General features: G+C 41.3%; 1 protein-coding gene across 7 annotated transcripts in view; it reads left to right on the top strand.

The window, feature by feature from the left end:
- JADE2 (jade family PHD finger 2) overlaps positions 1–24,870 on the top strand; it is a 236,507-nt gene that overhangs the window by 26,438 nt on the left and 185,199 nt on the right. For all 7 annotated transcript variants that reach the window (XM_020794422.3, XM_078385723.1, XM_072990142.2 and 4 more), the window contains exons 2-3: positions 5,159–5,216; positions 10,967–11,052. In XM_020794422.3, coding sequence (XP_020650081.3) covers positions 5,159–5,216; positions 10,967–11,052 — 144 coding nt within the window. The remainder of the gene's footprint in view (positions 1–5,158; positions 5,217–10,966; positions 11,053–24,870) is intronic.

Here is a 24,870-nt window from a genome sequence, read left to right as displayed (position 1 = left end):
AGAATCTGGGGCACCCACACAACACCTGTGGGCCCAATCCTCCAAACTGCACTGAACCACTGTTACTTCTAAAAATAGTAAGCTCTAATGATAAATAATTAGGTGGAATCATAAAGACTGATAGGTTCCTTGTTAATAAGATTCTATGGACTGCCATCCACTTCATTAGACACATAAAATGTTATCCAGAAGGATCAGGTGGATTTAATTCAAGTCAAATTGATTTAAATCATGATTTAATTTAAGAACTCTTTTACAATTTAAATAAAAATTAAATTTTAAAACTTAAATCGTCATTTAAATCAATTTGATTTTTTTTTAAATTTATTTTTAATCCACCTTGAACAGTGCGTATAGGAATGGTATCATAGACAGATGAGAGCAGGGGAAAATTAAATGCAGAAAGCCCTGACAGTAAGGATTGTGTTATTAATGTGTGACATTCACAACATAGTTGTTGGTCATCATGCACTAGGGAAGCTGGCACTGTGAGCAGCTAAGATGTGTAATGTGATAAGACAGCTTTTATCCGGTTTCAAGCTTCTGAAGACTTCCCTTTGACCTCAAGCGTTCACTCTTTATTGTATTTGTACCTGACCGTCTGGATAACATTTCATGCATCAGCCAAAGTGGGCAGTGGTTGAAAAAAGCATATGCTGTAACACATTTGGTACTCTTCCAGGTGCCACAGGACTGTGTTGGTTTTGGTACAACAGATTAAGCTGTATTACCCTCTGCAAATTGTTCTAAGCAGGTTTGCTACCTCTCCCTCCCTCCCTCCCCCCCTCTCTCTGTGATAAAGCTTTTGTTATGAAATGGTGTAACTGGGAATTCGTGTTTTTTCATAGTGATCTCTGTGAATCACACATACGAGGTTCTGTGCCTGTGCAGAAAACAGCCCCAGAATTTTCTAGAGCCTAAGGAGAAGCGTCCCCCCCCCTCTTCCAGGCACCACTGCCTATAACCAGGCACATCCTAATAGCTCTCCCCTAGTTCTCCTCTGTTTACTGTAGGAGCAGCATCTCAAGAGAATGCTGGAACCTTACTTACCTAGAATTCTATACAGTGGACCCTCTACTTACGGAATTAATCCGTATTGGAACAGTGGCTGCAAGTCGAAAAGTCTGTAGGTCGAATCTCCATTGACCTACAATGCATTGAAAACCGATTAATCCCATAACTGGCAGCTTTTATTCTATTTTTGTTCCATTTAGGTTTTTTTCTGATCTGTAGGTCGATTCTCTGGCTGCAAGTCGAATCTAAATTTTGCCGCCAGAGAAGTCTGTAACTCGAAAAGTCTGTAAGTCGAGCTGTCTGTAAGTCGAGGGTCCGCTGTAATTCTTTGAACTGTAAATTGCCTTTCCTTTGCCTCTTCTAGTTCCTAATTTCCCCCTGACCCTTAAAAAAATAGTGTTATCATTGTCTCAGCATTATCACACTTCTCTTGTTTCCTGCCTCAATTTTATCGTCTCCGTGGCTCTTCTCAAGAAGTATGTTGCTGGAGGGGGGGGGCAAAGTGCCTCATTCTGGCAGATACAATAAATGCATGTTTTGTCTGAGTGGCCCATTACAGAAAAGTGTAAATTTTATAAGGACTTTACTCACATCACTTTGAAAAAAATCAGCTCACCAGGCTGTAATCTTATCTCTGGGAGAAATCCACAAAATCCATTGACTCAGTCTCTTAACGACCAGAAAGCCCACAAGCACCATGGAAGATTTCTTCCTTTAGAGCAGTGGAGCCCCTGAAAAACATAACTCTTCCAAACTCAGACTAAGATTTTTGCCACTTCTACTAAGCCTTCCATGAGAAAATCCTACGCCTACAAGTGGACCACATTATTTGAATTTATTTTGTCTATCAAAGCGCCTGTTTCTCAAGAAACAGTGATGAGATTTTTCCTCTCTTTAAAACAGAGATTCTTCTTCGTGGCCTCTGTGAATGCACACTAATGGGTTGATTCTGCACCCCAACCACATGGCCACCTGTGGTCTCCCCCCCCCAAACTCTAATCTTCACACAGTTAATGGGACCGCCCGTCGAGCCTATGGTGGCAGTTGACATTAGACTGCTGACCTTCAAAACTCTTTTGTTTGTCAACATTGGTGAAACATGCAAGTAAACTCTGTTCTCTGAACTAACCTGTTTCTTCAGTTTTACAAAAGTAAAGTTACCTTATTCCATGTATCACTTTCTTACCTAAAGTTGTTTCTTATTTCCATGCATCTCAGCCAGTTATGTTACCCATATTTTTCGCTGCTCTTCAAACACTTCTTGACAAATCACTTCGCACTTTGGATGCGCTGTGTGCTCTGGCCGTCTACCTTTCCCTCAGGAGAGAGTTTCAGAAGTACTCTCATTACTATGATCCCTTAAGTCGGTGGAAAGTAGGAACATGACTTTTATTTACTGAGTAATAGGTCTCTTAAATGAATAAATCTAGGATGTTGACTGCTAATCCTAGAAATAACTTTGGAGAAGTCTGTCCTGTGTAATGCAAGGCAAACTGATGTTGATACATATCTGATTTATGGGCTCTGCATGGATGCATACCTGCCCGTCTGTGCTATAGCATAGATACACTGATGTAGGAACATGGATTAGCGTCAAGCACAGTTGCTCTTTTCAAGTGTAGCTTGTTTTGCAGGAACAACATTGAGTTGTGCTCACAAATAATGTTGGAGAGTTTTACTGGGATTTTTAGTGTCATACATAAAACCACCTTAAATGTTGCTTAGAGTGAACTCAGATCATTGCAGCATTTACTTATGTTTTCACTATGTATATACTGATGTGAAGAGGAGAGCTAACCAGTAGAGCACAGGGGTTTTTCTAAACTTCAAAGCACGGTTTGTTACAGAGTCCTGTAGCATGGGTGTTATAAGCTAAATTAAAATTAGCGTTTTCGATGCAGTTTAGATAATGTTTGATTTTTGGTGGAAGATGACGTACTAACAGTTGGAAGGAAGGAAGAAAGGATGCAGATTCTTTCTGAAATGTCATTGAATGGTTTTAAATAGGTATCTGAATATTGTTTCAGCACAAGCTTCCACACAGAATCCTCTATGTGCCATGGATGATGAATATTTGGTCCTTCAGATATTGTTGGACTGCACCTCTCCATACCCATTACTTTTGGCCATGCAAGGTGTGGCTCATGGGAGTTGTAGTTTGCCATATTTGGAGGGCCACAAATATTCTCCTTAATCCATATACTCCATACTTCATTTATTAAGACATTTGTATAAAATTGACATATTAGTAGGGATGGGAGTTTTGGAATTAATGAACTTCCAGTTACATAATTTGGTAGAAACCTTTCCAAGCTGAATTATGGGATGGGGAGCCCTCAAACTAGCAAGAGGCAGAGCAGCCCGCTTACTTCCATGCTGTTCCTGTGCTGCTTCACGAGGAGTCTCCGCAGCTCAGAGGTGCATGGGAGAATGAGTCCTGTTGGAGGGTGCCCCCTTAAAGAGTGTATGGGGCCTGCCTTCATTGGAACTCATCCACCCATGCACCTCTACATGTTTCAAGAAATCTTTGTGACTCACAGTGCAGCCCGGCATGTTTATCATGGTTTCAAGAGGTGCTATGGGAATGGTCTAGAGCAGTGGTGGTGAACCTTTTTGGGCTCGTGTGCCCAAACTGGAAAAAACACACACCAGAAATGGGATGGTGTGCTGGCACCACGGAACCGGAAGTGGCGGCGGAAGGGGGAATCCCGGGCTTGGAGGTGCTTTGAGACCCCACTCCGGATCCGCCGCCAGAACCAGCTGCTCTGGATCCTGACCCACCACCTGTCTGGGCACCAACGCCGTTGTTGCAGCTGCCTGCTCAGGTTTGGATGCGGAGGGGAGGGGAGTAGCGATCCAGTGACTTGCGTGCCGGCAGAAAGGGCTCCATGTGCCAGCTGTGGCACACGTGCCATAGGTTCGCCATCACTGGTCTAGAGGGAAGAGGGCCGCTATACGTCTTGCGTGTTTGAGGGCTCTCAGTCTCATAATTCAGCTTGGGAGGGTATTGCTAAGTTATGGGACTGGGAGCCTGTTAATTTCAAAAATCCCATCACTACAAACCAGTTTCACAGAAAAAATATTAAAATGCTCTTGGAATAGCTATGTATAGATAAATTGCTGATGGAGCTGGAATTATGCTTAAAGCTATGAATGTGCTATGTAAGAGGTTCAGTTGTAAATATTTGTAAAATCAAATCAAATTCAACAGTTGATTTTATCTATTTATTGCAGTGTACAAAATTACAGTGTATGTAATTACAGAAGCTCATTAGGAGATTGCTATCTTAAACAATCCTCATACAGAACACTTAATTATGGGCAAACATTGTTGGGGCCATTTCTCCCAATCTAATGTGAAAACTTTGTAAGTATTCTATATATGATGCCTCTAACAGGCTTCACTCTGGAGAGAAAGTCCTAAAATCCTGGTTCGTGGCCTGAGTCAGACTGGGCTGCGGAGAGAGACCTCCCCCCCAACCCCGCATACACTTCCCCCAGCCCGTTTGCGCCTGCATGTGAGTGCGCCCACACGAGTACTGTGTCGCCCTTTGTGCATGCGCACGAGTGTAGGGGGTGCCCTGCCTTCCCCAGCCGGGGCTAAAAAGGTTGGGGACTGCTGTTCTAAATTAAATGGAAGCCCAAGAGATTAAATAGGTTTTAACCTTTTTCTGTTTGAACTCAGGCTAAAGGTGTGTGCTACTACAACTTTGGGTAGCAGATGCTTTCTAAAGCCTCCCTCACCCCCCCCCCCCCAAATTAATTTGCTTCTTTGGTCTATTAAGCAAGTGATTCATAGTCACTTGGTTCCATATTTAGTTCATGTTCTTTTTAAAAATTCCTTAAACTTGTATTTATTGCAGAATTGATGTGGATGTTATGGTAGTTGTGAATGCTGCATGATGGAAAATAAGGTGCACACATACATTCCAGTGGCAGAGAGTTTGGGAAGAAAAGTGTTCTCAAAGTTCAGTGATGTTCTTTTTCACTCTTTAAGCTCCCTGGTCATTCTTTGTCATTAGGCTAAGTATTCACTAGTGTAGTTGGGTTAATACGATGTGTGGATACCCTGAGATAACAGTGATTTGGTGCCATAATTAATTTCCTGAACAGTAAGTGTAATTTTCCATTTCTTTTGTTGCAGATGGAAGAGAAACGCCGAAAGTACTCGATCAGCAGCGATAACTCAGACACCACTGACAGTAAGACCTTTAATTCAAGGCTTAGGACAAGATAACTAAACCGTTCACCTCCAGCAGGGAAAGCATTTGAATAATTACTTTGCAGACAGCTGGGAGAACTGTGTTTACTGGGTAGTCCCTGAACAGTAAATTGTATTTAGGAATTGCTTCTAAAATATGCCACGAGAAGTTAAGGCCCCCCCTTAGATATCGCCTTTGGTTTGATCCAAGTGTCCTCCTCTTCCTGCAAACAATATGGACCAGAGGAAGATGTAAAATACAGATGATGACAAAGCGTTAACCCACATAAAGCCTTTATTAGGCAGAACTTTGCTGTTCATTTCCTTGGCAGGGGATACCTCAGTTCCATCCTGTTCAGACTTGTGGCTAACAAACTCTCAACTGAGTGTGTTTTTGAAGTGCCCTTGAAAGCTTCACCTGGTTTACAGTGCTTTGGCCCCACTGTTGTCGAGAGCCTATAGTTAAAAGGGCTTCTCTAGTGATCTTGTTCTGGGCAAAACTTGAAGTGCTAGTTAGAAATTGTAAAGCCCTAGTCCACTTGGGACCCAGTTGTCTGAAAGGCATTCTCTTGAATGTCAGTTGCTAAGTTGCTAAGATTTTCGTGTGAGGCCCATAGGTTGGCCCTACCACCCTCAGAAACATGTTTTGTGGGGATGCAAGAAAGGACTCCTGTGTGACCACACCCAAACTCTGCCACTCTCTCTCCCAAGGGAGGATAAGCTGGCCCTGTTTTATTCACGAGATACTTTTTTTGGTATTGACCCTGGGCATGATGTTATTTTCTTTATAAATTTTGCTTTACCTTTGATTTGAGGTTTTTACAGTATTCTTCTAATTTGAACGTTGCTGTGTGCCATTTTGGGGTAGAAAGATGAAGTACGGTTTTGATCATTAAAAATTCAAGCAGCCAAATAAATGACAACATAGGCTGGTGTCAGTCAAAGCCAGCAGGAAGCATCCTGTTTGAAATGATTCTGCACCAAAGTAGAAGTAGATAGTTTGGAAGCAGTGTGTTGGCTGTTTTATACAAGGTCCTGTCCTGCCGGTTTTTTTAAACTGAAAACTGGTAAGCCCAGGGGAAGCAAAGTCTCAATGTTTGCTCCTTTGGAGTATTATTTTGGGGGTTTGCCCGCTACTGTTTTTCTCTAGTATATAAGTACCAGATGGGACCTTTTCTTTCTAAATTTATTGTAAGTATAGTGTCTGTTTTTGAGATTTGCAAGCAAATTGCTGAGTGAAAAACCAGCCCTTCATGTACTGAAGAAATGGAGCTTTGGACCTTCAGCATGAGCACATGTTATTTTGTTTGCAAACACTCTGAAATCCTGACATCAACTCCCTATCCCTTAGTTTACCTTTAGTCACAAGGTGCAAGATGTGGCATTTAAGACCGTGTGACAATATGCAGCTACTTGCCTGTTCCTGGAAGGGGAAGGTCATAGCTGTGCTTACAATTATGCTGCAGGAGAGCATTTGTCAACAGCTAAAAACATCACCTGCTGCATAAATACCAAAGTCCAGCAGAGATAAGGTTGTGCTGTTTAGTGCAGTGATTAACAGTGCATTAACCCTCAGTAGCCCTGAAAAAGTACTAGAAAGGTTTGAGAGTATCTGTGTTTGTGGTAGAGTGGGGGTAAAGTAAAGAAAGGATATTAAACATTTAGTCAGAAGCTATAAGGGGTTACTTTGACAAAGAGGCAAGCCCTTCCATTGCACAGTGCGCTGCTACTACTTGCCTGTGGAAAGGCCTGATTTTAATATGTCGGACATCTCCAGTTGAAAGGACTGGTATTTGAAGCCAGATGATACCAACTGAGATGTGGCCAGGGATTCAAAATTCCTAACATTAATGACACAGGAGTATGTGACTGTGGCTCTCTAGATGGAATTGGACTCTAAGCCCTGTATGGCTTTGCTAACTTAGAGCTGATGGCAGCTGCAGTTCAACCACATTTGCCTCTTCATATTGTCCTTCAGGTTCATTCTAAACATAGGTTTACCTACAGTGTCTTATGTATCTGGCTTGGAGTCCTGTTCCTCCTTGACAGGGATTGGACTCTGATCCATAGAGTCTCTTTTAGCTCTGCAGTTCTAAGGTGTTGATAGTAGTGGTGTTGATGACCTGACATATGCAAATGCAAAATGAGAAGAATAAGAACACATTTACTTGATTATTTGTTACACCAAATATACAACTATAGGCCTCTTTCTTTTTGTTAGTCTTGGCTGCTTTATTTTCTCAGAGAAGTAGGATATAAAATAAATAAATAAAGTCCCAAGGCTAAAAGCAGAACACATTGCTGTGATCTCCAATGTTCTTCAACCCATGCAAGAGTGGCAGCATGGTGTAAAAAAACCTAACTAAGGATGGTTAGGTTTACTATATATTCATTTTGCGAAATCTGTCTGCAAAATAACAGCAAATACCACAGATAGCCTAGGTTTATAAAACACAACCTATATATGTTTAAGTTCCACTCCCTTTTAGTCTTCAGAGACAATGTATGTTACACACTGATAGTAAGGTCACCTGCTTGTTCACAGTTATGAGCCCAAGACTCAAGTTGATGTGTAGGTAACTCACACAACCTGCCACACACAGACACACCCCATTTTGCAACCAGTGCAAGATTGAAGTCACAAGGATAAACAATCAAGAGGCAGAAGATCTTATTCAGTCATCCTTATGTAATTGCATAAGCAAATGGGATTGTGGGCAATGAAAGATAAAATACAGTTCATTAAAATAGCAGAAAACAATTTAGAATAGCGGCAAATAAAGATGGGTCTTGGTTATTTTAAAAAAATGACCTAGAACCTCCAAATCATTAAAATCACTTTAAAATAGCCATGTCCCTAACTCATGTTGGGGTATTCCACCAGGATGTGACCATCAAAGGAAAGAACCTCTTTGTTATGTCTGCCAGTCTAATAAATTTTACAGGGGGCACATGTTCAGGGCCTCCGTGATTGATCATACAGCCTTGGAAGTTGATATAGATGTCGCCAGTACCTCGGGTAACCTGGTCCTATACTCTTGAGGGCTTTAAAAGTGATCACTAACTCTTAAATTGAGCCTGAAAATGTAGAGGCACCTACAGAATATATAACATGGTACAAAATCTGTTATATATTCTAACTCTTAACCCTGAAAACGTGGACGTCTGTATTCTGGACACATTGAAGCTTCTGAAACAGCGTTAAAAGACAACCTCATGTAAAATGCACCATAGCTAGTCTGCAGGAGTCAAGATGACCAGGGCTTCCCCCGGTAGGCCTGGTCTACTCCCCAGGAAAGCCCAGTAGACCTCCCCTGGTAGGCCTGGTGTACCCTGGGAAAGCCAGTGGTGGTGGTGGCAGATGACCTCTGAGAGGCCTCCCATGGCAGCGGAGAATCCCTGGAAGGCATCCAGAGGCATGATCGGCGGCCTACGGACCAGAAGGAGGAGGCAAGGAAAGTGCCAAATTTGAATTTGGCGCCTCCCCCTTCCGGTCCGTAGGTCGATTCTCTGGCCGCAAGTTGAAGTGAAATTTTGTGGCCGGAGAAGTCCGTAACCCGAAAAGTTCGCAAGTGGAGCAGTCCATAAGTCGAGGGTCCGCTCTATTGGGGAATTGAACTCCCAACTTGTGGCTCTACAACCAAGTGCTCTGCACAGAGTTATCCAACCAACATTTTTAATATTGCCCTTCAAAGCCTAAATCTGTTCTTGGATGTGGCAAATTGTCTATCCCAGAGGCCTTTGGGGGAATGTGAGGACTGTATTTAGGTCTAAATAATTAGCAATATGTTAAATTTTGGGTGTTCGGGAGGCTCTGTAGGGGCTTTGTGGGCTGCAATCAAACTGTGGCCTGTGCTTGGACTACCTCCACTTTAAAGCAAAGGTTGCAACAATTTTCTGTAGCTATCTATGCTGCTTTGAGGACAGAGCTTTTAAGAAGCCATAATATCTCTAAGGGTTCAGAATAGAGCACCTGAAAAGAAACACAGACTATTCAAACTGAAAGGTAAAAGAATAGAGGTTTGTGGCCTTATGCTGAATTGCAGAGGCCATGTTCAAATTGGTGGTTTTGTCAAATACCCTGTCTAGCTTTCGGTTACATGAGAAGAGATTAACACGTTTAATAACAGTTTATAAACCTTGAGCGTGTGGAACCTCTGAAACCTATTCATTCTATGAACACACTTGTGCGAGTTACTTGGCCCTTCTTGTGAAGGACTCCATGACCAGCGAAATTAAAGGCTTGTTGAAGGTACTTGAAATCCCCATAAGGGCTCTTGCCAGGCTCTTTCGCTGCAAACCTCACATTTCTTGCCATGTTTCCAGATTGTCAGGGTTGTCATTTGATAAGTAACTGTGGCAAGGTTTTGCTGAAACACTTATTCCGCTGTTATTGTTGTTGTATCAACACTCATATCACCCCTTACGAGTGGAAGATGTTCAAAGCACTGATTTCTATAGCCTTAAATAAACAGATGTTATATAGCAAGGCGATTGTCAATAGGAAATACTCTTTTAAAAAAGAGAAGCAATTACCTGAAGTTTATTTTGAGCGTATTAGGAGTGTTCACCTTGTGAGACTATAACCATGAAGTTTGGGATAGAGAGTGGTCTTTAAAAAAATTATGTCCAATATAAGTAAAACACAAACAAACTGGGGCTGAACATTAAATCAGTATAGGGCATTTTCATATTTGCTAGGTATCAAGAATGAATATGATTAGTATTGAGGGAGGAGCAGGAAGAAGTCTCTGAACAAATTATTCTCCCAGATGGTTAGAAGTAAATGGTCTTTAAATTAAAGAGTTTACAGGTTTTTGTACAGGGAAATATCAAGGTCACTTTAAAGAAGTGATTTTTATAAATAACTAAAGTTTACAAATAACTAGAGTGTGAAGAGAGAGAGGACATTTAATTTTACTTATATTGAACTTGCTCCTTGTGTCAAGCATGTTTAAAATGTTAGAGCAGAGATGGCAATTTGACAGATTATTGTGAAAGAGGACTAATGGGGAGTTTAACAAATTTTTCTGGAAAGTGACTCTTCTTGAAGTCATCATCTCCAATCAGAGATAGCATTAACACCACATGGAAACCCCTGGCTATGTCCAAGAACAGTGAAGAAGGCAGATACCAACAGCTTTGAGTTTATGTTAATCTTAGTTGAATTTCTAAAGCAAAGGCTGAAGATTTCAAGGAGGAGGAGTGCAGGCACAAACTCTCCAAATGTCTGAATAATATTGAAGGTGGAACTTAGAAAAGTTCCATACTTTAGCATGAACTCGTGGGTGGTGGCTTTGGTGACTGGGAATTCTGAGAGCTGATGTGTGAAAAAGCAATTTGCCCACCTTTCTGTTTCTTTGGAATCTTAATATTATACGTGGAAATTGTTTCATCCCATATAATTTAATCTGAAATACATTGCTCCCCCCTATAGCTGCAGGTACCGTATTTTTTGCACCATAAGACACACTTTCCCCCCACAAAACAGGGGGGTGGAAAGTCTGTGCGTCTTATGGAGCGAAGAAAACAGATTATATTTTCCTGTTTTCTTCTCCTAAAAAATTGGTGCGTCTTATGGAAAGGTGCGTCTTATGGAGCCATTTATGGTTAAATGGCTGGGTTTTGTTTTGTCTTGTGGTTTTTTGTTTTTTGTTTGGTTACACATCAGAAAGCGGTTAGACTGTGGTTAGACATTTCTTGAATTCATCCTATCCTTTTAAAGAAACTTACCTTATTTTTCTTCTGAAGGTCAGACAACATCAGCTTCAAGATGCTCCAGAAATCCAAATACAAAATCTGGTTGGTCAAGGCAGAAGGAGAAGAAACCTTCAGAGGTTAGTTTTGAGTTTCTATCAATCCCTTGTATTTGTTTTTTTAAATGACTGTTCGATTTTCAGCACACCTGGATCCAGCTTTAGGTACATTCAACTGGGTTGGTGAAAATAGGTTTTCATGACCACTTTTCACCATGGTAGACCAACCAGCCTCCTGAAAATAGTATATAGAGGGCTAGAGACCTGATGAATGAGCTTGCTTTGAGGTGGAGGGAGAATGAAAGGACCTTGCACAATTTAGTTGCATAGTAGCCCTCCACTGGTGAGAGCCAGGAGGTTGTTACCTGAGATGTCACCGACTTCCGTGACCATTGCCACTGAAGGGGAACTGTTTCAGGATTTCCCTTCCACCTCCCTACTAGGGGTTGTTGACACTGGAACTCTGACTCTTATCTTTCTGAAATCTCACCAGCAGCACTGGTGAACCTTCACCTGAAGGAGGTAAAGACATGCTAGGATGGTATCTAACATCACTGAAGCTCAAGTTTAAAGGCTATGGTTCTATCTTTTTGTACAACTTTTCAGCAAGACGTTGTGGGTGAGGTTGCATGCGGTAAAAAACAATTGCAGCCCTGCTTAAGAGCCCAGTTGAGCTTTTGCTGTAGCTGCCTGATTGCTGTCCTTGGTCCTGCAATTCCTATTACCAGCTGGCTTTTGCTGGCATGGCTAATCTGGGTAAAACCCACCATGTCCATCTGAAACCAGACAAAGGGATTTCAAAATCATAAGTGCATGTAGGCAGTTAACATAGTTGCAGTACTGCTGGTCGTGCCTTTGCCACAATAGCAGTAATTTTGTGATGGCTGTATTTCTTTTCCACTGTTGTGGAGCTACTGGGCAAGTTATGAGTGAACAGAAGACATACAGTATTGAGACAAAGTTAGGGATAGCTCTGTACATAATTTTACACTGTGCTCCCTTAAAGGAGAGCAATATCTTTTGGATGATGGAACACTACTGTCCTTGATGCATAAATGTGTGAATGAGTCCAACACAGTGGGAAATGCTCCAGCAGACTTCCTTATGGCTTCCAGTTTTTCTGGTTATTTTAAGACAGTAACTAAATTTGACTGGCTCAGAGCATTTTCAGGACAACATAGAGTTATGCTGCATTTTTAAGATAAAGCAGTTTGGGCATGTAAGTCACAAATTTCCCTTCAGATTTAGTTAATTAACAAGGACATGGTGACGCTGCAGGTTAAACCGCAGAATCCTCTGTGCTGCAAAGCCAGAAGACCAGCAGTCGTAAGATTGAATCCACACGACGGAGTGATCTCCCGTCGCGTGTCCCAGCTCCTGCCAACCTAGCGGTTCGAAAGCATGCAAATGTGAGTAGATAAATAGGGACCACCTCGGTGGGAAGGTAACAGTGTTCAGTGTCTAAGTCGCACTGGCCATGTGACCACGGAAGATTGTCTTCGGACAAAAACGCTGGCTCTATGGCTTGGAAACGGGGATGAGCACCGCCCCCTAGAGTCGAACATGACTGGACAAAAAATTGTCAAGGGGAACCTTTACCTTTAATTAATTTGTTCTAAAATTTAATCATCTGCCTTTCCACACAGAACCTTGTTTAAGATGACACATGATAAAGTCAAATTTGATGAGATATTAAGAAACCCTGTAAACTGGCAAAGTGCAATTGACCATCCCAGTGTGGTAATATGAACTGAATGGGTTGACTGTCTTCAATCTCCTCCATATCTCTTTATAAAGGACTTGTAAGTGTGGCCTTTGTATGGGGCATGTTGTCCATGCTGTATTTCAAGGCTGCACCTGTGTTTCTGAAAATAAGTCTACTTAGTGCTACATTTTGGTTAAGAAGTGGTAGTTTTTCAAAGCCAATGCTGGTAAAAAAAAAAAAAGTTAAAACAGAAAACTTAATGGGTACCCTTCTTCTTGAATGTAATTGTGCTCTATAACGGTACTGCCTGGGATTTTGTCACCTTCAAACGACACATTTGTTTTTAAAAGATAGTTACACATTTTCTCTAGCAAGTGTGTGACACAGAAGCACCCTACACAAGAACCAGACTCCTGAGAAATATCTTGAGTGACTCATCACAAGTTGAAGGAGAAGGAGCTGCTTCCTTCCGTTGACATCTCAAGATTGGGGAATTGCTTTCTTTTTCCTTTCTTCTTTCCTTTTCCTTTTCCTTTCTTTTCCTTTCCTTTTATTTTTATTTTATATTTTTTGAGATGTCATCCTCTGTTACTCTGGTATATTATTGTCCCTTTGCAAGCTATCATGTTTCAGGAATTGTGCCTTTCCATAAGCTGAGAACACATATTTATTGCTGTTTCTTATTAGTATAGATTAATAATAATCTGTTGTGTGGCTGTGTGGAAAGAGCTGGCTGTTCATGATGATAATTAATAGATACTTTAAATGCATTTGCTGCTGATCTATCTATATGTGTGTGCTTCCTGAGAGAAAGAGGTATCAAAAGCACACACATAGAGACCTGTTTCTCTAACACTTGTAAGTGCTGTCTATACTGTAGCCCATGATGAAATCTTTATTTGTAACTATTGGAATGTGTTCCATCATCTAGTAATAACAACAGTGAATAATAATAATTAGAACTATGTGCTATATTCAGGTGTTTCAATAGACATGGATTCCAACCTATTTCTTAATTCGTATAAAGAAGATGGTTATTCTATGCCCCTCTCCCGATCTGCAGGCTTCCCTCCTAGGGGATCCCCAGCCCTCCAATAAAATATGAAGGCGGGAGAGGGCAAAGGGCAATGAGATAACCCCATTGTGCAAATATGAGCTGTGATGTCTTTGCTGATGAAACATTAAGATCTAAGCCCTGATCTTTCAAGTCTTTATGTCAGCCTTTTAAGGTAGGTCAGTACTGTTATGACGCGGTGCAAATGTGAGGATTAAGCCTTAGGCTCATCTGAAGCTAAGATGGGGGTTAAACTGAAACTAAGGCCAAAGATGTCACAGTTTGTAACTCTACCATCCTGTACATTCATATCTGGGAATTAGCCAGATTGAATGCCTCATGTTACTTCTGAGAAGACGTGTGCAAGATTGCACTATTTATTATTAGACACCCAGAGTAGCAATTTCCAACATGTAAACCACATATGACATACTCAAGGCCCTCGGGCCAAATCCGGCCCACCAGGCCATTTTATGTGGCCATTGCATTGTTGCCTGCTACTGTGCAGCATAAAATACGCAGGTGCTTACTCGGTCACCCATAATGCTCCGCAAAGATGCTGGGAATTCGCCCAGCGGGACTTCTAATCTCAGCATTCCAAGCAGTGAAGAGTCATACAGCACCTTTGGAAATGCAGTTCACGCTATTGCCCACTCCCGTACTTACGGCTCCCGGCAAGGACTGTTTGATGGCATCGCCTAGCAGCGGCCATCTCTGCCTCCTCTCCCACGTAGGCTAGGAAATGAGTGAGGAGCCAGGTGATAATGAAGGCTGAGGGCCATGGCAGCCCTAGGGAAAGGTGGGAAACATCTGTGAATAATTAACAAAACAAACAGGTGGGTCTGTGGAGCGGGTGTCAACAGCTGTTACTAAAACTCACTTTTCAATAAATTGTACAATAGTTGTACGCTTGAATATCTGCTTGCCGTTATTTCTAGACTTGATCATAGACTTTTACTTTCAGAGCTAGTTATTACTTACATTATTACTAAAACCAGTAATAATCCATTGAGGACGATTATATTTAATATGATAAAGAGTAGATACATTTATATAGTCTTACAGATACAACCAGTCCTTTGATGGGCAACCATAATACCGATGCAGCCCCAGATGAAATTGAGTATGACACTTCTGATACAGACCATCAGCCTTGAATACTGGAAGACTTGGGAACATGGTTTTTGAGACTTTAGTAGCTCTGAAGGACTCTGAGATAAAACTGTCAATTTCTTGGGATTCTATTCTACAGGCCCTTAATATGTGAATGACCAAGGGGTGGATTCCACTGTCCCCTTTCAGTGCTGCATTCTAATTCTGTCTTTTGACTGGGACCCTTGAATTTGCTTTAGCAACAGAAGCAGGAAAGAGAAGGAATCAAAGGCATTATTAGGGTTATGTGGTCATTAGCTAAATCAAGGGTGATGTTTATTATGGAAGAGTCTACAACAAGGGATTAGCTATATACATTTGTTGTGAAACTGGAAAAACAAGCTGCTTTGCAGAGGAGAAGAAAGGACACTAAGCCCTTTGTAAACACTGAGGTCATTATGTGGCACTGTCAGGACATCCAGCAACAATTTCTTACTGGTTGCCAAGTTCAGATTCTTCCCTAGGTCTGGTCATTCATTTGATGTTGCAGGGAGGTTGGGCTCAAGCTTTTCTGCTCTCTCTGTTGTTCTACCAATTTGGGGGTAGGGGCAAGTCGGTTCTCTAGAGTGGCTGCAGATATCTGAAAGAAGTGAGAACGTGAAGAGCCATAGCACTATATAAGTGCTGACCTGTAGATGTGCAGCAATATGCTTTGCTAACCAAGGTTTTGCTTCCCTTTAATGAAGCAACATACAGTCATTTTGATTGCCTGAGGAAATGTCCACAGTGGACAAAACTTCTGTGTCTATAGGAGTGCTATAAAATCACCACATTGCTAGAACAGCAAAAGTGTATCACTCTTTATTGTTTCTGCCAGTTGTATGTAGGACTCAGGCCAATGCATGAGTCTTGCATTGTATTGTATTGCCTATATAATATAGGCTAATGCAGAGGGAACAGGTATGCAGGAAAGTAAAGTCCAGCATATATTCACTCATCAAGTATTTATTTATTTGCTCCTGTAGACTGGCTGAATAAATACTTTACCTGGAAAGGATAATGTGTTTGTTGATGAGTGCCTTTCTTTGACCTTGTATGTGAAAAGCCTATAATCTTCAAAACATTCTCTTCTTTTTCTTTCTAATCTTTTTAGTTCTTGGCCTCTAAACATAATTTGGATCCAGATTTACTGTGTTTATGCTCCACATCAATTATTACTATTTAGGAAGCAGATCTTGGACTTGTCAGATATATTTCAGAGAACTTAAAGGATACATGCAGAGTATGCTAAAATCAGTGGAGAAGACTGTATAATACCTGCTTTATATTTATATTACGCCTACCTCTTAAGTAGCGGGTGCATTCTAATTGCAGTGTGTGAAAGGTTTAGCAGACCTTGGGAAAGTATAAAGGAAGGTAAACTGATTGGGGACATGGACAGGAGAGGTTAAAAGTATCTCAATGGGTGCAATAAAAGGGAGAGATGAGTGACAGAATATATAAAAGCTAATGAGAAATCCCTTTTAAGTATATGAATGAGTACATTTCTCTGTCAACAAATTGGTTGTTTTTTTAAACAAATAAAAGGAGCTACATTTTCTACAAGTTATAAATCCATCAAACTCATTCGTGAATATTTTGTATTATTTTAAAATAGCAGTTATGGCCAGATAAACCACAGTGTGACCCCAGCCTGTTTGCTCAAAGCTGGCATTGTCTATCCTTCACATTGGCTGATAAACAGATCATGTAGGGATAGATTACGTTCAAAATGAAGGTGATAGTTAATTGTTTCTATGAGCTGGATGCACAAGCCAGCTTTACACTAGGATTTGTTGTTGGCTTCTAGATTGTGGCTTGACTGAGTACAGTGATCAGCACAATCAATCATTTGGATAGGGCACAAAGCGATCACTTTCTGGTTTGTTTGCCTGCTCGCTGGAAGAGCAAAGAGGTAGCAAATGGGCTACGCACAACTGTACTGCTTAGCCTTGTTTTGATTTATTAAGTTGGGATTTGTGATTTTAAATGATGGCCTAATTTACAGGGGAGATGTTTTTGACATTTCCACAGAAATACTTTAGTGTTGCTGTTGTCATTATTTTGTAGTGCTAAGATGGAAGCTAATTAAGTCCCTATTTTTATATATAGTTATTATAAGTTTTGCTCTTTTTATTTGATTATTATTGAATTTTATGTTATGTTTATATTGCAGAATTGAATGCCACCTAGAGTAGTGGCCTGACCACTAGATAGATGGATGGATGGATGGATGGATGGATGGATGGATGGATGGATGGATGGATGGATGGATGGGTGGGTGGATGGATGGATGGATGGATGGATGGATGGATGGATGGATGGATGGATGGATGGATGGATGGATGGATGGATGGATGGATGGATAGATAGATAGATAGATAGATAGATAGATAGATAGATAGATAGATAGATAGATAGATAGATAGATAGATAGATAGATAGATCTATTTTCTTGTATATGTTGGACTAAGAGTTCACATCATATCACAAAATGCAGTAAACAATATGCAGGCTTGTTATTCCAATTAAAAAAAACCCCTAATCTCTTAGCTAAAAGCCATTTTAAATCTTTATTTTAGTGTTAAATACCAAAATAGAACCAAAGGTTTAGATGTCACCCAGAAGCAGGTTTCACACAAAGTTAAGAAAGGAGAAGAGTGTTAGCATTTTTCAGTGACCCTCATGTGCAGCTGCAGGGTGTTACTTTGAGGCTTCCTTCATTCTGTGAGTAAACTTAGATGGAATTGGGCCATGCTTTGTATGGTTGGTAGGAGAATGTCCGAATCAGAATTTAGTCAGACTTTGTTGGCTCTGGCTTGGTTCTGCTCTATCCCTGGCACTCCTCACTATATTAGTGTGATCTCCAAGTTCTTTCCCAGGTTGAAAATCGGCCCACAGTTCTGTAAATGCCCACTTCCTGGGTTTAAGACAAACTAGGTAATGAGCAGCCCCAGCTTTGTCACTTAGTGAAACAGCAAAAGCCTGTCTCTAGACGGATAGAGCTTAACATGACAGTCGAATTCTAGTGAGTCTGATGTCACTGAGAGGGTTTTCTTTTTTTGGGGTGTGTGTGTGAGTGAATAGAGCCTCAAAATCTGTCAAGAAATTTCACAGGGAAACAAAGGTTGATGGAAGGAGAAAAAAAGGAACATGATAACATGGGTCAGGAGCAGGTCCATCCCAAAAGTCCATGAGAAATGATGGGAATGAGAGAGCCGGGACAGTTGTTGAACTGTTGAGCATCCCTCCTCCTTGGATGCCTCTTGTTTGGTTGTGCACTAGGTATGACAAAATCATGACTCAGGTGCAGTACAACCTGACTCATGGACTGATCTGGCTTCCTTTACCTCAGGAGTGGACAGTCTCAGCAGAGGGTGGCCATGTTTCAGATTCAGCCTCCGCACAATATGTCTATGAGACTGGAGATAAAGGGGAGGGGTGTGGCTGAAGGGGATAATATACATATTTCTTTATTTTAAAAATAATGCAGCATTTCTGTACTGTACGGATTGCTTGAGTGGTTTTTTAAATAGACAAATAGGTTTAACTAAAAATAAAATCAGTTCTTAAAAAAACGTATTTTTATTTTTTATTTATTATTAGATTGTTATCCCGCCCTTCTAGACTGCGTCTACTCAGGGCAGCTCACATCAGAATCATACGTAAAACAGTTAAAACAATAATTTAAATCGACAATATAAATGTTAATCAAGATGGAAAAGTAAGCAAAAGGGCAAGCAAAAAATAAAAATCAAGTATTGGTAGGAGGGAAGGCCTGCCAAAAGAGCCAAGTCTTTAATTGGCTCTTAAAAACACCCAGCGAGGGTACCAGGCAGATCTCTGACGGCAAGCTGTTCCAAAGTCGAGGGGCCACTGCCGAGAAGGCCCAATTTCTTGTTATTTCTTTTCGGACCTCTCTCGGTGTCAGGCCCCCGTCTTTCCTGGCTATAGCAAGTGACTCGAGTAGATCTAGGTGGGAGAAGGCGTTCTGCTAGGTATCGAGGTTCTAAACCTTTTAGGGCTTTATATGTCATCATTTAAGCCCCATGGTGCTTACCAGTAGCCAAAAATCTTAATTTTTTAAAAAAATAATAAGGGCATGGTGAGCCAGTGGTGTTGGGGTTTTTCCACATATACAAAATTGTCCCTACATGTCTTACATGGCATAAGAGGGCTTCATGAGCAGCATCCCCCCCCCATTTAAAACCAATTTTTGTGGAAAATTAATTGGAATGGCATCCTTCAGTCTTGAGAGACTATGGTAACGTGCTCTGTATGGAGGACTTGGAGAGTGTCCTCTCCAGAGTAAAATAATATGAAGGATAAGCTGTTACCCAAACAGCAAATTCCCCCTCTCCATGTTGCTGAAATAGTCCATTGGTTGGGCAAAGTTGCTAGGGGTGGCACAAAATAGCCCTGGAGCCCAGATGTGCTAGTTAATAGTCCATAGGCCACATGTTCCACAGTTCTACTCTTGATAAGCATCTCTGAAACTCTGTTAATGGTTGTGTACTTCAGCTTATTTCCATGATTACAGCGAATATGGGCATTTCTACTTCTAATGGACCAAAGCATATAGTTGTAGACTGCCAACCTTGGCTTCATGTTGGCCATATAAATTCCATTGACTTCATTGTATTTTCTGTAGTTTAGCTGGGTGCAGGACTGTAACCATAGAGATTTTCTGTTGTCTCAGTTTCCTCAACTGTCCAAAAACTTTGTAGACTGTGAGGTGGATTCCCAACTACCTTCCAGGCAGCTATTAAACCTCATTATAGACCTTGCCTCATGAGTATAACTTACGAAGCAAGAGGCATTATATTCACTATCTGATAGTATTTGTTTTAAGAGCACATTCAGATATTAGCCTTTTGTGTTAGGAATTAGTTTCCCAGATAAAGATATAAATACGTAACAGCATACAGACTTGTGCATTCATTGTTTCATTTATCCATTCATTGCTCCCAGCATTTCTAACACATAGGTTTCTAAATGGATGCTTTCCAGGTGTACAAACTGTGAAGCTTTCCCCAGAATCTAAATGTGGTAACGGGCTGGAAATGATCTGCCACTGCTCTCATCTTGAGTACTGAAGGATGCTAGCTTGTAGGACTACAGTCAGACCGTGGTCACAGTCCTGCATTGCTTTACTTGGGAGTAAGCTCCATTTAAATGAGAACAGTTTACACCAGAGTAAATATGTGTAATGTGGTGGGCAAGGTTTGGGTTTTCAGAGGTCATTGTTCTAGCCCACAGGACATTCTGACAGTACACCAGCCTAAGATATGTGAACCAAAAAATTTAGAGAGTTCATAATGGAACGTACAGAGCATCCCATCCAAGCAACTGTGTGAGCCGTGAAATACTATGTTTAAATTGCGAGGGTGTTATACAGGCCTTGAGGGCAGACTAATCACAGCAGATGTTTCAGACCAGAGCATTATCCTGCGGTCAGTTGCTTTGGAGTAATTCCAGTGGCTTCAGTATAAGTACTTCACACTAAAGATTCCATACATTATAGCCTTTCGTTCATTTTAATGCTCTTGCAGCAGTGTAAACTGAGCATAAACAATTTGTTCCAACACATTAACAAACCCTCTCAGTGTGAGCACTGCACAGTCTCCATGAATGTATGATTGTTCTTTTATGGGAAGAGTCTACTGTTGATAAGCTATTCAAATCAAGCATATTTATGCAAAAGTGTCTGATCTACTAATTAAGAGCAGTTCTAAGCATGAATTCTTCTGATTTAGTTAAAATGTCTAGAAAGAGGAAGATTGTTTGAGTCCTAAATACAATTACTTGAAGGAACATCCTCCTGTTTTCACTGGAGCCTAGAGCACACGTTGAGCCCCCCCCCCAAACCAGTGGCCACCCATTTCCCCCAGCAAGTAGTACTCAGATTCACAGTGCCACTAATCCTAGTTAGTTGGTGTTTTGGAATAAAACTCCGAGTATTCTAGTCAGTGGTGTCCTGTGGGATGATGGCATTTATAGCTCTAAAAAGTAACTTTTTCCAGGTTTTAAAGTTAGTTGCTCCTAGAAATGTGTTTCTTGCTTCAATTGATTCTTCACATTGCTGCACTGCACTTATTAAAAATTATTCTTACGACTCCATGTTCATCCAGTCATTGTTCCTTGACTTGAAAGCTGGAGTTGGTTATTGGTTGGTTTCCCCCCTCTTTTCATTGTTTTTAATAACTGTGGCTGATATATATTTATATAATAGTTGAAGCCCTGTTGCTTTGCTATACAGATGGCAAGTGGCATAACGTTCAGTCAGTTCTAGCTGGCAGTTTACAAATTACCCCTGGGATTCTCGGGGGTACATGTGGCCTCTGTTTTGGAGTGTGTGCAGGATAATCCCGCCAGAAATCTGGATAACAAAGCAACAGAATTTGGCCAGTGTAAACATGTGTACTCCTTCCTCTTGTTTCTAGCTTCGATGTGCTTTAAAAAAAAATACTAGCCTGCTTTTCCTGAGTGGACCTTTCACATAACACATTGAAACATACTCGTGGTGTCTTAGTTCTCTCTCTGCCTGTCTCCAGAGCTCAAGAGTAGTGAGAATGACATGTATTCTCATTTGACTGATTTTTAATGGCAGTCTATTTATCATGTTAAAGTTGGAAGCAAGGCAGAAGGAAAAGCTTAAAAAGGAGAGATTGCCAGCCTGCCACATACATGCAGCCTTGCTTGAAGTTCCTTTCGCACAGACTTTGACTGGCGTTGGGAAATCCAGGCCAATGCTTTCTTTTGGTTCTCTGGAACCCCAATTCAGGCATCCTATTTAAAAATCACATAAAGAGCGACACCTCACCCCCTTCTGTACAGGGGAAATGTTGAAGAGGAGCTGTCACCGTGCCTGGCTAAACATGATTGCAGCATTTTGCACAACCAAAGGGTCAGGCCAGGCTCCTGGACCCCAACGGAGCTCCATAATCACCTTCACCTCACTGTGCTTAGCAGCTTCCTGACAAGACAGGGAGATGGAGGGCAAAGAGATGAGGATTGGACCAGGAGCCTTTGGCTCTCTCTATGTGATGTTAGTAGCACTGTAGTGGTTGAATTCTCTGTTCACAAACTCCTTTATGTAATAACAAGTTCCAAATTAATTACAAAAGCAACTAAATTGAGAAGTGTGTGTGTGTGTGTGTGTGTGTGTGTGTTCTCATAAAAAAGTTAATAACTTGCATGCCAAGCAATATATAATTGCTGTTAGGTCAATTCTGACTTGCAGCGATCCTTTTCAGGGCTTTCTAGGTAGAGAATACTCAGAAGTGGTTTGCCATTCCCTTCTTCTGGGGGTAGTATCCTGGAACTGTGCAGCTTGGCCAAGGTTACATGGGCTGGCTCTTCTGGAATGCGCAGTGGGGAATAAACACTCAGCCTCTGCCTTCACCTAACTCATTGAGCTATCCAGCTAGCACCAGCCAACCCAAAAGCCCCCAAACAAGTTTATTTTATTTTACTTTTATAGCATTTGTAGAAAAGTGCTTGAAAACGTTGGCAAGCTACCGCCCTGTATTCTAGATAGTGGTGTGAATCCTTACTTGTTTTGTTGTCAGGCAGTAAGCAAGCCCACAGAAAAAGAACTTCCTGTTTTAAAGCAGGATTTCTTGAGAGGATTGGCGAAACTCCCGGGTGCTTTCTCGTTGTGTCAAGATGGCCAGTTCCCACTAAAACCTCAGCACTTACGAGGTATCTTCGCATGTGTTCTTTCAAACTGCCTTCTCTCCAGACAGGCTGCCTCCTGTTGCAACAGTTATTAGCACAAGATGTTTTCCTGCCTGACACGAAGCTCAGATGATGCCTCTTTCAGATATAGTAGGAAAACAGAGGTGTTCCTACAATAGCCAGACCATACTTTGGACTACATCTCCCATAATCTCTCAACTAGCATTGTCAGTGGACATCCTGGCTAAGCATGATAGGGATTGCCATGGAGACAGTTGGATGGAATGAAGCTGGCAAAGTCAAATGCTTTCTAACTCATTCCTGCCACCATCTACACCTTTGGTGCACATCAGAGCAAGCCTTATTTACAGATACTGTTACCGGCCAGTTTTTCCCATTTCATGCTCTGCTTTCCCCTTTAGGTGAAGGCGTGACGAGTTGAGACTGTTTTCTGTCTTGCACAGCTTGCTTGGGATGCCCCTTCGCTAATGATCTTGATTAAATGTGTTGTCCCTTACCTTGTGGTTCAATAAAAGGTGAAGTACATTAGATTCCTGTAGCAGATTTTTTGTCAGAACATACCATATTTTTCTGTGTATAAGAAGATACTTTTGTCTAAAATCTTTAGATTAAAAATTGAGGGTTGTCTTATACACGGAAGTAATGGGGAAAGGGATCAAAGCGCTTTTATGATTCCTGCTTTCCCCCTCTATTTTCTTCACAAGAAAGTGGAGGGGGGGGGAAGCACTTTCTTCACAAGAAAGTGGAGGGGGGAAGCAGAAATAATCAGAGCACTTTGATACCTGCTTTTCTCCTTCACTTGCTGAGCCCTGCTTAGATTTCTTAATTTTGGGTTGGGGGGGTGTCTTATACATGGGGGCATCTTATACACAGAAAAATACAGTGTAATTTCTCCATTAAGTGGTTGCAAGACCAGATAGGGATGGATAAACAAACAAACAAATAAATAAGCAAGCAAGCAAGTCAAAACAAGATCTTGTCAGGAGTCCTAGGAAGGAGCAGGTAGCCAAAGGTGTGCCAAAGCATCAGCAGAGTCTGTGTGGCAGAAGACAAACCCTGGCAAGATGTACAGCTGGCTGGGTGTGCTTCCCCCCCCTCACACTCAGTAACAAACTCCTTCCCACCCCTTCCTTGCTCAGCTGCCAAATCCCCCAAGAATCAACTTTGTGGTAGTTAATCTGATTGCTCAGTCCAGACCGCCTGGGTGTAATGCCCAACAAATGTATGCAGGTGTAAGTTTACATTGCATGAAGACAGAGGATTCTGGCCACTATTTTATAAATATAAATAGATGTGCTTTCTCTCATGCACTGGCGAAATGTGAGTAGTGTAGATGGTAGATCATTAATTTGTGATTATATACAATGGTCTTAACCTATAATGGTTTTTTCCTGACTAATTTCTCTTGCTATTAAATGAAAGATGTGTCCCCTTTAAACAGTTCTCATTGTTTGGAGAAGCAATTAACATCTTCCAAGCAGATCATTGGAACTGGTGTTGCTAAGCAGCAGACCTTTAAAGATAATTTGTCAATTTCTGCAGAAGGAAGAAAATAATAAACAGTCCTATTCAGAGAAAATTGCTTGTTTTCCAGTATGCAGCTTTCCTTCTACCATCAGATCTTCAGTTCATCATTGCCCAATCTATTCTTTATTTAGTTTCTATAAATAATTCAGAAAAGCTTGACTGGAATAATTGAGTCTTTTCCCAAATCCTAATCCCAGATACAGTATATCAAAACAAAACTGAGTATGTGTGTGTAATGTTCAGGTTACAGTTTGTGAGGGTATTAGTTCTTGATAGGCCTCCATTTGGTGGTTCTGGTTTCATGTACAAATTTCAGCAGCATTCTATCGAGGCTGTAGAGCTCCAAATATGATAGTTCATCGATTTGTGTGCATCCCTCCCCGTTTGCATAGAAAAACGCCCTCACTGTATAAGTGTACCATTGCACACTGGGCTGTCTTTGAAGGTGGATGCTTATCTCTTCAGAGCTGGACTAAACAAGTGAAGCGGTCATATGACAAGTCCAGGCAGTCACATACCTTACCTTGTTCAGGGAAATGGAATTCCATTATTTGTCACAAAATTGGGCCTAGCTTTTGCCCTGGTCCTGATCTGAAAAGCCAGAAGGGGCAGCTTAGGTTGGGGTAGTAGTGCAATGAGAGGTGAATGGTTTCATGAAGGAAGTGTAGGCCTTGTAAGTGTGAATGTATTGGTGAAAAATTGTACCCAAACTTTGATTGGTGATTCAAAAGCTACTGCTTCCCCACCCACCCAAGTGGAAGTTGTATACACTGTCAGTGTT

This window comes from Pogona vitticeps, chromosome 2 (genome assembly GCF_051106095.1).
Source record: "Pogona vitticeps strain Pit_001003342236 chromosome 2, PviZW2.1, whole genome shotgun sequence".
Taxonomy (NCBI): Eukaryota; Metazoa; Chordata; class Lepidosauria; order Squamata; family Agamidae; genus Pogona; species Pogona vitticeps.
Note: the sequence above shows the minus strand (reverse complement) of the source record. Positions and strands in the feature narration are given on the sequence as shown.